We start from the raw sequence: 15,935 nt of genomic DNA on the forward strand, positions 1-15,935 counted from the left end.
AGCACCGCGTAACGTGACAATCATTGACAGGATACATCCTCATTACATCCGTCTGCTTTATAGCTTTTGAACGCTCGAATAAACAGACGCGCGTAACACCAAAAGCAACCCTTGTTATTCCTATTATTGTAAAAGAAAAAAATTGTAAGGAAAGCATTTATGTTTGAATTTTTTTAAATAGCTGGCTCATAATTAATAACAGCATTGGTAATAAATGGCTTCATATTAACACGTCTTCGTTTTTCTGCTTGATTTTTGGGGTTTGAATTTTTGCTTGATTTTGCTTAACATTTTATTCGAGTAATTAGGCTGCTTGTTCGTTTGAAGTGGCGCGTGAAATGCGAACGAATCGGTTTCGGCGCGACGCGTTACTCGAATTCCCAAATCGCTCGGAATTCGGCTTTTTTTTAATGTTTTCTCCTAAACCTTCTAAACAAATAAACAAGTTTTCCTTTGTTATATGGCGTGGAAAATTAATGCGGGCTGCGCGGCGTTCAGAGCCCCCGTTACAAAGGCCTCGCATTGTGGTGGAAGTTGTGAGAAATGTTTCCACGTTGTTTAGCTCGGGGCGTTTGCGGGCCTGCCTTTTTGGCTGCGCTGACTTCATAAAACGTCTGGAGCGCAGAGCTCTGACTCCAGAGAGTCTGAACCCAGCAGAACGCCTTCGTGCCGGGGCGTGTTCGCGCGCTCGTTCCCAGCCCGAGGCGCTTCTGTCGGGCTCCTCCGAGCCTCCGTCCCGAGGTTTTTACGTATCAGAAAATACGAGGAAAGCCAAACGGTGAATTTAAAGAAGATCCGCGTTCATTCTATTCTCCAAGCCGCCTAAAAAGATTGCGTAAACCCTCTTGACCTAGTTATTACAGAGAAAGCTAGACACACCTGTCACGTTAGTCGACAAAAGGTAGCCTAAATGTGTGGGTTTTGTGGGAAACGTTTACAAGACGTTGCGTCTCCAGCCAGACTTATTAAAGGCTAGAGACTCAACTGGCGCCGAAGCAAAAAGAAGAAGGCGTGGACAGATCTGCGGGAAAAAAAAAAAAAAAAAAAAAAACATACCAACAGTGAACTAAACAGAGAGAGAGAGAGAGAGAGAGAACCCGAATGAACAGATACATAAAAATGCATTCACAAGAAAAGTTTTATTTAAATAAGTCTGAATCATTATAGCGTCAGAATTGGTTTCAAAATAAATAGCCTAAAACAAAGTACTCCAGAGAAAATATCCTTTTACACGTGAACATGACTTTAGGACAATCAGTAGCTTACGAGTGTTTTTAGTGTGTTCTTTAAAACCCTATGTGGCGTACATGTGACAACATTATTAAATAGACGCAGAGACGGACACCGGCTTTCCAACTTACCTTACGCGCTAAATATAAAACGAACAGAAAGTCTAAAAACAAATCAAAGACAGGCGAATGAAACACATTCACGGTGGAAACAGACAGTTAAGTTATTTGCAAAAGGCACCGAACAGCTTCAGGTTGTGCTACATGTGCTCTTACACCCTGCCGCAATATTCACTCCATCAATGTCCGCGTGAGTTCTCTAGGCTTTGGATAATAGTAGTAGTTCACCGAACAACCGGTTTTAATCCACCGACGTGCCACCCATAGAACAAAATAAATAAATACAAAAATAATTGTATATGTTTGATTCTTTAGCGTCTGCTCGCTGACGACGTCGCGCGAAAAGAAACAGTGTTACGCCCCAAAACGCAACCGGCAATGATCAACGTCATGCTGGAAACCAGGCCCGAAAGTCTGTTTCGATGCAAGCTCTCGCCGAACGAATCCCACCGGTCACCGCGTTCAGTGTCCGTCGAGTCAAAATATGGTCCCCGCGCTGACGGCCGTGTTGTGGTGAAGCGGCGGCTGCAGATGGCTCGCAGAGTTCGTGGATGAGTACCAGGGGTAGTTGGCGAGGAAGGACGGGGCGGTGGTGCTGGAGGGGCTCATTCTCTGGCCGTGCGAGAAGTCCCAGGCCGCGGCGAGAGGCGGAGAGGGCTGAGGAGGAGACTCGCTGGAGGCGACGTGCTGCTCGGGCGGGATCTCTCCGCTTTTCCACAGCTTCTTGAACTTCGAGCGACGGTTCTGGAACCAGATTTTAACCTGAAACAGCAAAACAACGACAGCTCAGTATCTCGAGCTAATAACATTTATACACACACACACACACACACACACACATATATATATATATATATATATATATATATATATATATATATATATATATATATATATATATATATATATATATACACACACACACATTTTTACTAATTAAAAGTACTAATTAAAAAAAAATAGCACCGTTTGTAAGAAAATTAAAGGACGGCAGGTATTATTATCATCGTCATCATATTCTTAGGTCAGAATTAATTCTTACTGCATTATAAAAAATATATTTGTAGCTTTAGAAAGCGTTTCTACCTGCGTTTGCGTGAGGCCCAGAGAAGCGGCTAGCTCGGCTCTCTCCGGCAAGGCCAGGTACTGAGTCTTCTGAAACCTCCTCTGCAGGGCCGCCAGCTGGAAACTCGAGTAAATAGTACGAGGCTTTCTCACTTTCTTTGGTTTTCCGTTAACCATGCGAATTTCGGGTTCGCTTTCCTCTTTTTCTGGGGGGAGGAAACAACGACAAAAGAACTGTAAACGCGCCCGGGAGCTGTCCCAAAGTATTATTTATATAAAAACAACTTTATACAGCAAAAGCAAAAATTCAGTTAATATGAATCATGCGCAATTAAATACGTCAGACAGAGGCAGAGATGTTTACCAGCGTCTGCGGGAGTCGGCGAGGAGCAGGAGCCGTACGCGCTGTAGGGGCCAAACGCGTTGCCGAAGCCCACTTCGTATGATTTGGTGTTGTACTGGACGCTGTTCATGCTGCTGTTCTGGTACTGGTAAGAGCTGATCTGGCCGTACGGAGAGCCCGCGCATTGCCCGGCCTGCTGGTTATTATTGTAGTAGCTGCTGTCGGTGGCGGTGGAGACCGGAAGAGTCGGCGATTCCTGGGATTTGTGCAGACCGTGGTAACTGCTGGAGGTAATCTGGTTCGAATGCATATCTGTACCGAGGCCGTCAAAAACTCCGGTCATGTTTTTCATAACACACACACACACACACACACACACACAAAATACTTAAACGCAAGTCCAACGAGCGAGCGAACCCATAAAAGCTCTCCTAACGCGCAAAACTAAATGCGGCTTCTGAGCTGCGTTGCATTCCACTTTGGAGGGACACAAACGCGGACGCGACGCAAAGCAGAACTGTGATTGTCTGTCGGCAGAGATGCGGGAGGACGGACATTTATCGCGCGTCACGGGGGAGGATGAACTTGCGCGCCCGAAGCAGCCAATGAACGCGGGATGGATACACAGCTCGCGTACGCGTTCTCGAGGCGATGCGCGACTGCGATACTCCGCGAAACGCGCTCTTTCTTTAAAAACACCGACAAATGTATTGTGCAATCATGTAACGCGTTCAGATAAAACCGTCAAGAAACCCCCATTTCTGAATGCATCACTTCTCATTGAATTACGCTTCAGGGGCTTTTACGCAGTTAACTTTAACGCGCAAATCCAAATCGCCTGGAAAGCGCGCTTTGCTACGTTTCTTACTAAAACAGAGAGACCCAGTGGTTTGTCTTTTAGATTTGTTAAGGCCTTAAACAACACTAACGAACGACTCTTTTCTGCAAGGCATCCTGACCTGCTGCGACACCTGTTGGTGAAAACACCGCATTTTAGTCTGAGTTTGCTGCTGTTTTCCTATTAAACCTCATTTAAAAAAATAAAGTATCTTATCCAGACAAATGCTGTTGACATCGATTAAGAGTATCCGGCTAAATAACGCCGTTGCCAGGTAACGTAGAAAAGTAGAACAATAATATAATCAACTGGTTAAATGAAGCAACATATAGATAGGCCACCCGTCTCTTGTTTCCCAGAATTCACTAACAATGCACTAATTTGCTCACTCTTTTACGCAGAGCCCATACAGACTCTCCATAGTATTAAGATTAAATAGATTTGTCTCCATGTTGCATAAATCAATATTTCACATAGGCACATTAACACGCATCGAATCGTTATAAATCCCTCATAAGAGTCGCTATAAGTTGTGTTGCATGTGTGTTGTGTTGCTTTGGAGGATCTACAAGTCCCTTAAAAGATCGCCAAAGGTCATTTAAACAGCAGTGGCACCTCTACCGACAGCGCGCGGGATCACACCCGGGCCGGGTGGACGGATATGGATCATGGATATGAATTAAAATATGCCTTAAGGCATACGAATTAAGGTTGTGGGGTGGGTTCGTATATTATATGCACGTCAAACACGCACTGCCCTGCAAAGTAAATCTTTGTTCGCCCAGAGTTTTTCGTTTTTATTTGGCGTGCTATTCGTTCACATCACTTCCGTTTATCTGAGGGTGAATAAAGAAAAGCATTAACGCAGAAATGACTGCGGAGCCCCTCGCACAACGGATTCTACTCTTGCAAAGGCTAAGCTCATTAATATTATTCGTTTTTACACACCAAGCAGCGCCAAAATGACCTAATTGCAATTAATATACTAAGTGGGAAATGTATTTGGACTCTGGCAGCAGTTACAGCGGCGGGCCGCCAGGGGGCGCTGCTCTCCGCGCAAAAAAAAGAAGAGCGGCTGCTTCTGTTTGTAGGCCTACTGCGTCGACTCGCAGTTCGATTTAAAAACGACTCGTCTCTGTTACGTGTTTCATTGCATGATATCGTCGTCTGAACGTTTTGCTTATTTTTATTTTGTGTGACTGCACAACAGTCAGTCATTTGTTTCTACGTCTTCATATAACCTATACAGATCTGAATAAAAAGTAGAATGGTTATAACAGGAATGATTCGGTTCATAAGAATATGAATACATCTGGCGCTCATAAAAGATTAAAAATGTGGTTTACTGCAGAGCACTTAATGGCAATAAATGGAGCCATAAAGTCGTGGCGTAACAATATGATCACACGGTTTAGTGATGAAATTACATTTTAACCTTTTGTGTGTAAAATTATAGCTAAATGTGGCCTACAACTTTAATGCCATGACAATGTAATGGGGATAAACCCTCTTACCACAAAACAACGACTTAAATTGGCATTTTTGAGATTTAAGAAATTAATTTCTACCCTTAAATAAAAGGGCTTCCCTGTAAAACAAAAACAGTGGTGAGTCAAAATTATTATTATTATTATTTTTTTTTTTAGGTAATCAACATGGTGTTACAAATGTTGAAATAGTCATGGAAGCCAGAAAATGTCTTTTGCTCGTACGTCATGTTCATGTACTGCTAAAGAGCAAGCAGTTTTTCTTGTTTTTTTTTTTCTGGTTTCGTTTGTTGTGTTTGCAAAGACTATTAATTTAGTTGCTATAGTTATCCGTCAGCTTAAAATCGACTGTGTTGTCAGTGTTGACTCGTATCCGAGTGCGTTCTTTCCTGAAGCGCTGAGGTCAGCGTCTGTGTCAGCAAGAATACCAACATCTGGAAATGAGCCAGTGGTTTGATATCAAGGTGATACCGGCATTAACAGCAGGGTCGTTCTGCTATCTGTTGACTTTCTCAAGACGGTTGAATGTCGTTTGCAATGAAGAAAGTCCAGAAACAAGGAGGATGTAGATCAAAATAGAACAGCTGTGGTCGCTATTATGGGATGATGGCATATTTTTGTCCGTAGCCTGTTTTAAAGCATATTTCACGTGATATAATGCTAGCTATATATAATTTGTTTAACACCCTTTTACTATTTAATAAAAAAATATGTGTTTGACGTTCAAAAACGTCGTTTTAGAGTAAGTTACTAACCTAATTGACCGATTTTAGCTGTTGCATGTTTACGGTCTCTTCCGTAAGTGTTACAAGCAACTTTTTTCTTGGTTTACTGCAGTTTTAAAATAGACGTGCATTTAAAGCGCGCTCTTGTTCACATTAGACTAGCTGACGGGGTTAGCATTGTTGAGACTGCAGCCATCAAATACTCAGCTGCCAACAAAATCAACATCTGAATTTTCGTATTCATGCAGCAAATGTGCAACAGGGCCTTGTTTTGATAGTGTATTCACAGACGTGGCACCTGACTGTGGTTAACAGGTATTTCCAAGTGAGCTTATGAGCTTGCGAGTTTAACAAGTGCAGAAGAAGGAGAACAAATCAATAACCAAGAGTAAATGATCAAACGGCGGCTTCTGGGGCGAGCTTTTTAAGCACAGTTTAATGAAAAGGCGAGTATGTAGTATGCCAAATCAAAATGAAAACTCATGGTATCTATACACATAAATTGATTTTAGCTTGCGTATGCTAGTACTGATGTATAATGTACCCCACAACCCGTTATCTTACCCATGGCGTAGCATATACACTCCCAGGTCCATTTTTGCATATCGACATCACAGTTTATTGTTATTTATACACATTTCAGCCATCTTTTACTTGGCAGTCACTGGTTAAGGGTTGCTGTGATTAACTGGTAGGCCATATTGCTATTCATAAAAAGCATGCATACTCAAGATATGTGCCCTGAATGTAAATTACAGAGTATGCCAAGTTACTTTAAGTGAAGGTATATGCATTTACCCACAGTAAAAAAATAATTTTTTATATAATATGAATTTAATGTCCCGTAATGCTTACGTAAGATTACTATAAACGCATATACGCATTGATGCCACTTTTACAGGGTTTACTCGTGCTGTTTTCGGTCCATGCAACTGCGAGTTTGTCACGCGCATAACAGTTTTGTGAGATCCGTTGCTCCAGCTGACACATTGTTCAATCAGATGCAAATAACGAGATGAGGCAGGGAGCAGGTGGCATACCGGCTGATGTCAAAGCCGCGCGTATTTATGGTCGAGTTAGCAGAATACGATCCTTTGAATCACGCTGTCGTAATAAAAACGACACTCTCGGTTGCATTGCGGTTTCGGGACTACTCACACAAGTTTGGCGTCCACCCACAGCAGATCATTCGCAGCTGTGCGAGGATTTCGGGACGCAGCTGGTTTTCGAAACGTTCAGCGGAGTTTTTATTTTTAACGTTCAGTCTTAAGTGTGACTAATGATGATTGCCATTGCACTCTTCTACCTTATACTGTACAGTGCTTTGATGCAACCTGTGTTGTTAGAAGCTATATATAAATAAAAATGATTGACTGATTGATGAGAAATAACGGTGGCGGTCACTTCATCTCTGCTCCAAGGTGGCCACAAATTCATCTGTTTGGAAATAATGCAAGTGGTCTGACTTCGACATCAATGTTTTATCAATCATAAAAAAAGCCGATGAATTATTTAGCGCACCGTTCTAGTGCTTTCCATATTGCCCAGACTCTGATGTGTCTTTCTGAGAGTTGTGAGTTTGATAAGGTTGAGATTGGATTCTGTTATTTGTGGTTTCATGCATCGTAGCCATAATAAAGAACAGTGGCCTTGTTCTCTATACACAAACACCTCTTCAGCTCAGAAACACAGACACTCTTTTAGTCTAATTACTAATACTGCTGTTTTTACCCTCTTTTATGTCTCCTTTATTGTGTGTGTGTGTTTGTTTTTGGAGGTGGGGGTTGGTTTATGTAAAAAAATATTCAAGCAGAATCTGCATGGCAACTGATTTACAGAATTCAGATTTCTCTTTCAGCTTTATTTTTGAACCAAGCAAAGCTTTTAAGACTGTTCAGTGATTGGACAGAACCTTTCTTTCGTTTTGGATGGATAAAACACGCAACACATTTTACTCGACTCAAACTGATACCAAGCAGTCATCTTTTTGTGATGATGACTATCCCAATCGCACGCCGGTGGGCGGAGCTAGTGTAAATAGGCGGGTAAATAGACACTCCGATTATATAAACCTTTAAGCACTTTTGACAACGTTTATGTTTGCCTGCCCACTTGGTTCAGCCATTTTTCTGTGCTGCTGTGCCTCTGATGAAACGACAGCTATGAATATTACCCAGTGTATGTTTTGCGTGTTCAAAATAAGTCCAAACTGAGCTGCACTGGACTGTAAACTAAAGCAGAGCGACATTCATAGCAAATGGTTATAGATGACTTTTGCGGTTCTGTGTGGAAGGCACTAATAAATGCTTAATAAACATTAAAAAGCATTTAAAGTTCTCCATTAGGTATTCATCAGTCACCAGGGGCGAATCGGTGCTGAGGCTGTACTGTATGAGGGGTCAAAGGTGAACGCCACTCTTACAGTCATCATCAATCACAAGCAGCAAATAAAGCATGCAGGAAATACAAAGCCACAAAGAGGCTCCACAAGCTATTGTGAATTGTCGGTGGGATAATCCCACAGTCTTCCCAGCATGCTCTCTTTTCTAGAGGATTTCTCTTTTTTTTTTCCTTTATTGGAGAACCAAGCCTAAATATCTTAGGATCGATAGCAAGTGGGGGAGGTGCTAGAGTCTGCCAAGTGAAATCCGGCCCTGGTCCGCATTAATGGCTCCAGAGAGCAGAGCATGTGACGAATAAATCAAGTCCAGCACGGCCCTGTTCCTCCTCCAGTAGCTGCCTTTGCACGCCGTTAAATGAGCACACATCTGAACTTTTGCAGCACAAAATTCTGCACCATCATTAAGAAAAAACAATCATATATTTCACATTTAGTGATATCGATGATGACGGACAGAGCTAGATGTCTATGGATGACATCCTAATGCAGATCAATGAACACTCGGGCAGTACAGTTATTCACAGCTCCCAGCGGAAGGGTGCCATTTATTACCTCTAAATAGATTCAGAGGTATTAAGGTATTAATTATTGTGTGTGTGGTTCCCGTTATATATGTCCATCAAAGTAACATCAACAGCGTACTTGCAGATTATAAGCCTGCGTGCACTTCCAATGTAAGTGCAATCTAAAAGCACGATGTTTTTTGCTAACACTTTATAGTTACACTTTGTTTTGATATCAATGAACTATATTAACTATATATTTATTGTCATTACAATAATAAGTACACGAGACACGCGATAAAGACACCTTAAAATGATGCATTGCCATTAGTTTAGTGTTCTTGTCTGGTTTACCGGTCTACATGTAATATGAATAATCGCTTAATAACTAAAACCTAATTTCAACCTTATATAGTGAGTAAATATCGTTAAATATTCGGCTAATTAGGCCTACTGAAACGTGTAATAACAAGGACACATAAAAATGAAGTCGTATTCACATAGAATCGGTCATAAACGTTAACAATGTGACGCATCGATTTAAAAAAGTGAGCATTTGTATAATGATATAACATATTTGCACCAATAAAAACTATTTATTTATGCATAATTATTGACTATGGGTTTTTCTCCTCTTTAAACTGTCTCTCAAGCGCATTCTGATGCTACGTGAATTAATGGTCAAAGAATAGAATTAGAATTTAACTTGATTTGCTGTCCGTCTGAACCAAAGAAATAAAAGCAAACTATCTGTACCGCATCGAATTGCACGGCGTTATATTTTGTTCCCATTGCATCATATTGCACTGAATGTGTTGAATCGGACCACACTACATGGTTACTGTTCTCGAAGCTCTCCATGCGTCTTCTCGTTATCTTCTGTCTTTCAGATCTGGGTCTTGCTTACAGGCTATTTCTGGACACCTGTATGATGTGAAGTTATGCAGCTGTAACGAGCGGATGCTAAGCGGTATCAGTCGTGTGAGACGGGCAGGGGGTGACTGGTTTGCATCAGCAATGAGTCGTGACCCGTCTGTCAGCTCCCGGTCCCTCCTGCAGACCGACCGCTCCGTGCAGAGACAAATCTAGCCACATAACACGAGTCTCTCCTTCAATGCATCAATTTCTATAAATAACATTTCATTTATCTGTTACAAGCACATTTAAGACCGCTTTAGGGGAGTGTATGGTTGTCAGTTTAATCAATTAGAAATGAACTAGAGGGTGAAAATCAATATTACTCATGAGCACCATCTCCCTGAGCTGACATGTGTATGAAAAAAAAAAAAAAAAAAAAATATATATATATATATATATATATATATATATATATATATATATATATATATATATATAAAAAAAAATTAAGGTTCTTTATTGGCATTGGCGGTTCCATGAAGAACCTTAAACATCCAATGCAGAAAATGTTATTTTACACTTTAGAACAGGTAACACTTGTTAATATTAACTATGAATTTTCGATCAATTAATTCTTAATTTGCTGCTTAATAATAGTTAGTGCGGTAGGTATTGGGAAGGAATAGGGATGTAGAATAAGGCATTAATATGTGCTTAATTACTACTAATAAATTGATAATATTCTAGTAATATGCATGCTAATAAGCAACTAACAGATGGAACCATAAAATAAAACGTTACCAACTGCAGCAAGTGGATGTTGGAAGTTTAATTCTGTGTTTAATTGGTAACCCTTTAGATTAGGGAGCACATGCAAGATATTTCTCTCAAGCTACTAATTTGTAGCTTTTTGCTAGAAGGTTGTTGTTATGCTTAGGTCCTCATGTCCCTCACCCTGATGCGTATTTAAATGTAATTTCATAATTTTTAGACTGCGTATGCATACGTCCTGCGGAGAGCACCAGACCTCACTGAGCTATTCATCTCCATGGTAACCTGCCCTGAGCGTCAAACCCCGCGGCTAAATTCCGTGAGGTTACTCAAACATGCCGACCATGTGTGGAGCGGGACGAATTAGAAAGTACACAGCTAGTTAATGTTTGTTCACTTTAGTGAATCTGGCGGGGTCAAGAAATCTGGTGTTTGCACTCTGAATGGGAATACGGCTAGTCTTAAATAATAAAGCATTATTTTCAGTTTAGCTGATTTTATCTTAATGTGTTTAACAATAAAACATATATCTGTTTGTGCTAAAGTTGAACTATTGCGTGTACACATTTAATGGCTGATATTATTTGCGCACAAGTAGTACTCCAAACAAACTTGCATTATATGTTTTAAACCTGTACGTCTCAAGCAATATGTTAGGTAATACAGTATGAAATAAATATTTCGAATACACTACTTCTTATTAGGTTCCACAGCAAAAAAACCCCAACATATATATCAGCCTTTTTTAAAGAATGCATACACTTTATTGAAAGCTCCACGTTTTTAAACCCAAATGACTGTAAAAAAAGAGTCTAAATTATTTTATGCAGTAATCGACGCATGCGTTCAATAGAGCTTAACCTATATTAAACTCTGCACATTCCATGAACACATGCTCCTCCGTCACTATGCAGGGAATCCTGGGAACAGAGGCAGATATGAAGCCCAAGGTCACATGAGAAGACAGTGTTCAGTGCACTAGAGAGTGCACTGCCCTTTCCTTACAGCTCCTTTCCTTTTGACCCCAAGAGTGGCCGCATTTTACCACCCCGCAACTGCAACAAAAGGGGATCCCCCACAATTCCCCCGCGTCACCGGCAGGAACGGCCCGAGAAGGAATGTAGCGATGTCCCAAAGTTCTGACATCCTCATTGTTCTGCACCCCAACCCCCATCACTTGTAAACCAGGGCTGAGCTTTTGTCCTGCGGGAGCTGTAGATTTACAGAGATGCACGCTTCGCAAAAGAGCCTGCGCTCTGTCACAACACCGGCCGATCAGGAAGCTCTCACCGAGATTAAACTCAGCGCTTTACCAAACCACTGGTGCGAGGGAAACGTCTTTTCCCCGGGCTTCGATCACAGGCCGCGCGCTTCAGGGATGCTGTAAACATGCACGTGCTAGTCAATATATTGCTGTCTTTTTCTACTGTATTTGACTAATGTCTGATACCAAGAGTTATATCTAAATATCAGCCAATAAACTGGCCTGCTTGGTGTGTGTTCATAAATCTACGACCAATAGGAGCTTTTCTGGTAAAAAAAATCAGCTTACTTCTGTTGAAACATTAAGTAAGCGTTATATTTCTAATGTTTGAGAAGGCAATGGAATGTGAAGCTAGCTCTAGTTTAATGAAATTATCGACAAGCTCCTGTAGTTTTACACGTACTTTTAAAAGCAGCCGTTGAAGCGCCACGCTGGCTGATGTTGAAGAGCGTCTTTGCTGAAGTTAAACCGGAGCGGAGGTGTCTGGTGACAGCTTTTGTTATTCTGTCAGAGGGGTCTCTGTTTCCTGATACATATGGAAACGAGTCGAGACCGTGCGCATCGCAATGATGAAATCAATCTGCATGGCGACCGCGTACTGCCTGATCCTTATGGAGATTAAACCCTGATTTCTTATTTCTTCTAGTACACTGTAGTACCCTGAAAGCTCTTTAGCCATGCGATCCATAACATCTAAAAGCAGAATATGTTCGTTTTCTGTTTCCGATGGACGGACTGGCGTTACAGAAACATTATTAAATGGCATTTGATTAGCTCAGACGTTCCTCAGTGTGACGGTGTGTTATCCCACAGACGCTGTGCTGGTTTTGGTCCAGAGACCCCCAAAGTGAGTGTTTAACTGTCAACAGCTGACACCTGCTGAGATGACAGGTGTATCTGTGGGGGGCACACACTGTGACGCACCATTCAGTTTGTACCTGCCTATATACCATTTACTATTCCATATATGATTCATTTACATATTTATGTACTCTATAAATATACCCCGCTATTGTACTTTTAGTACACTAAACTGTTAAACGTACCTGGTCTCGTAACGCACTTACTTGTGCAAAAGTAGTGCAACTATAAAGTATATTTGATTGCTGAAGCGGAGCTACACTTGCAGTTATACTTGATTTAAAGAATAATATTAAATGAGCTTTTCAGCATTAAAACACATTTCAGATTTAATTATAATTTTTATATCGGTAAGTCTGTTTGAGTGATACGTCAGTAAATATGTAATAGAGGATATGTGCTATAATTAATGGTTTTTTAGCTTTTCTTACTAGGGTGTTTATAATTAACTGTTTGACGTTAAACAAAAAAATGTGTCCCCGATGGCCTCAAACAGCGCTGGTTAACAAACCATTATGTGTCTTAATTATCTCCAAGTTAAAGTGTAATATTGAGTTCACGCTGATCCTCTTGAATAACGTCTGATCAAGAAAGATACAGAAAGCAAACCTGTTTATCAGTCCGTTCATAACTGAATACTTCTTCTTGTGCGCTTCTAGTATGTTCTGGTTGTTCGTGATGCATGGATGACTGTGCCTACGTCCACTGGCGGGCTCAGATTCTCTGCACGGGGTCACGCTGGTGGTCTGCAGTCTTTTGTCACGTCGAGAGACTAAGCTGGCCGTGCAGTGAATCAGCGGTGCTCACACAACAGTGCCATTCACACTCGTCCCCGAGCTCTCAGTCCATTGCGTGGGCCGCCGCTCGAGGCTTAGATGACTCTGCTATGACTTTCATCTGCATCGCTTTCTCTTTTTCTGCCGTGACATTCGTGATGCGTTAGATCATTTGGCATTCCTTAGAGCGGTTTCGGACAGATATGGGCTGGCAGTGGATTGTTTTTCCACTTTAAGGTCTCGCCAAGGCACAAAAATGTCACCTTCTGAGAGCAGGAAGGGTGCAGAGTCCTTCCACTTTGAGCAGAACAGATCATAATTCAGACCCTTTCTGCGCTGATGGCTTTGGCTTTGATCGTTATTTTACAAAGGGCCAATAAATGATTCTGATATTTACATGCAATAGTCCCGCACCTTAGTGATTGTTCGTATGTTGTAACAAAAGAAGAGGATCACACAGGCTTCCGTCATCCAGCAAACCACACATCTTAACCGCAGGAGGATCCTAACATATTGATCAGCAGAGGTGAAGCCATTGTTTTTCTGTCATGGATGACGGTTATTAATTTCCTGAAAGAGACCTTTTACGGTAATACTCTTTGTGGTGAAATGATGATGATGATGCACTTTGTGCAGCAGCCCAGATGAGAACCGATGACTGCATACAGTGTCTGTCTGTCTGTGTGTGTGTGTGTGTGTGTGTGTGTGTGTGTGATCTCATGTTGTTTCATTTCCAGGAAGTGTTTTCCAAATCAAAAATATTCTAATCTGCACATTAAAGTGCAGCATCTCAGGCTAATTAGATTATATGCGGTAGACAAGTAAACTAAGTTAGCATGTATTCCCTGCCAATATGTTTACAGATATAAAGCCAATTTTGATGTTTAAATAGCATTTTTTGCTATTACAAAGTGCGTCCATGATGGTCTGCCTATGCTTATTATTCTAGATAGAATGTGCATATATAGGGTTTGCAGCTCAAGAAGGATTTCTGATTATCAGCGATGTTAAAAACAGCCGCTTAATATTTTTCATGATGCTTTTAATTAAAATTTATAAATATTTGGGATTTAAAATAGATACTGATGTCATTTTTAATGTATGCCTGCTTAATTAAAAATATTGATTACTGACAAACAAAATGACTTTTTTTGATTATTACCTAATAAATATTATTTTGTGTATATGCACAAGTATCAATACTATTTATCCGATATTTTACTGCAATTCAATAAAGGTATTTTCAATTGCTTTAACTAAAATCCGAAAAACGTGTCGAGCTGTCGGGGCACGAGCATCAGCTGTGTCCATCGGGATCACCGTACGGACAGCACGGGATCGATGCTTCTCTCAGCCTGACACAAGCGTCTTACGTTTCAGCCATATCAGTGACTGCTGTGTCCTTAAACTCAAACATCGTTCAGATGCGGCAGACTAACAGAGAAAGCTCTCATTAGCCTATGGACACACAACTGTGTAGCAAACAGATTTAATTGATTACGTTTTAAGGCTGTTGCATCGCTCAGAGAGTGCTTTGAATTTGAATGTATAAATTACACTTTAAATTGATTCGCTTCAGAGAAAAGACTAAACAGATTAAAGAAAGATGGTTGAGTAACGTAGGCTATGCTTATTAACAAACCAGTTATGTAGGAGTTTATATGCATTTATAAAGTCTGAGTAAATGCTTAATTAAATATTTTTGCTTCTTGGAATGAGTAGTTCTGTATCTCTCTGTGTTGTGTTTGTTAGTTTTTTTCTGTCCTTTGTAATAGATATGCTTATAAATCAAGAACAAGGCGTTTATAGCTTTATTGATAAACTTAACTAATGACATTTATGCTGGAACAATGCTTTATAAAAGATGAACTGACTATTTACTAATGATTACCTAGTGTATAGAAGTCTTACTTCTTATATTTTGTTTTAACACCAATCAAAATCTTAAACTTTCTTAAGGATTCAGAAGTGCAGATATTACAGATTTAATAATGAACAATACTGATCATTTTGCTGGATGCAGTATGATAAACTGGCTCTGTTTCAAATGCTAGCTTTATTCCTCGTAGTCCTCTTTTAAGGTTACACTTTTGTGGCATAATGGCAAATAGGCCCCATACCAAATAGCACCCTAAGCCTTTTCGGTCTTCCTCCAACTTTAAGCTTCAGTGATGTAATGCTGCTTTGACTATCAATTAGAGATGCTGCTTCAGTTTGGGCTTGAGAGAGATCTGCACATTGAGGGCACAAAATGGATGCACCCTTCTAAAAAAAAGTGACCACCACTAGTGTGCATTTGGGTAAGGTAGACTCACGCACTTGCTTTAATAACTGTTAGTTGGTCAGACTAGTTTTTAAGACACAGTCTGCATAATTGGCTTATGCTACTGGCCACATTATACACTATATATATATATATATATATATATATATATATATATATATATATATATATATATATATATATATATATATATATATATATATACATACAATTCTATAAATTATATAAATAATGCATGCATATAATGATTGAGGTGTGCATATGCATGCATTATTATATTCGTAATTTCATAATGTCATTTTGTAATTCAATTATCTTAATTTTCCGAGATCTCAATTAATACTCCGAACGTATAAGTGCACGCATTTCGCTTATGAATATTATATTGACTATAAATTCAAGCACAGTGT

General features: G+C 40.3%; 1 protein-coding gene across 1 annotated transcript; it reads right to left on the minus strand.

Annotated features, from left to right (window-relative positions):
- Window positions 1–1,120: 1,120 nt before the first annotated feature.
- On the minus strand, window positions 1,121–3,324 carry dlx2a (distal-less homeobox 2a). Its single transcript, XM_043229549.1, has 3 exons — window positions 2,779–3,324; window positions 2,436–2,620; window positions 1,121–2,111 (listed from the first exon to the last, which is right to left on the minus strand). Exons 1-3 carry the CDS (start codon window positions 3,107–3,109, stop codon window positions 1,827–1,829), a joined length of 801 nt encoding a protein of 266 aa, XP_043085484.1. The 5' UTR covers window positions 3,110–3,324; the 3' UTR covers window positions 1,121–1,826.
- Between the last annotated feature and the right edge of the window lie 12,611 nt (window positions 3,325–15,935).

This window comes from Puntigrus tetrazona, unplaced genomic scaffold, assembly GCF_018831695.1.
Source record: "Puntigrus tetrazona isolate hp1 unplaced genomic scaffold, ASM1883169v1 S000000008, whole genome shotgun sequence".
Classification (NCBI taxonomy): domain Eukaryota; kingdom Metazoa; phylum Chordata; class Actinopteri; order Cypriniformes; family Cyprinidae; genus Puntigrus; species Puntigrus tetrazona.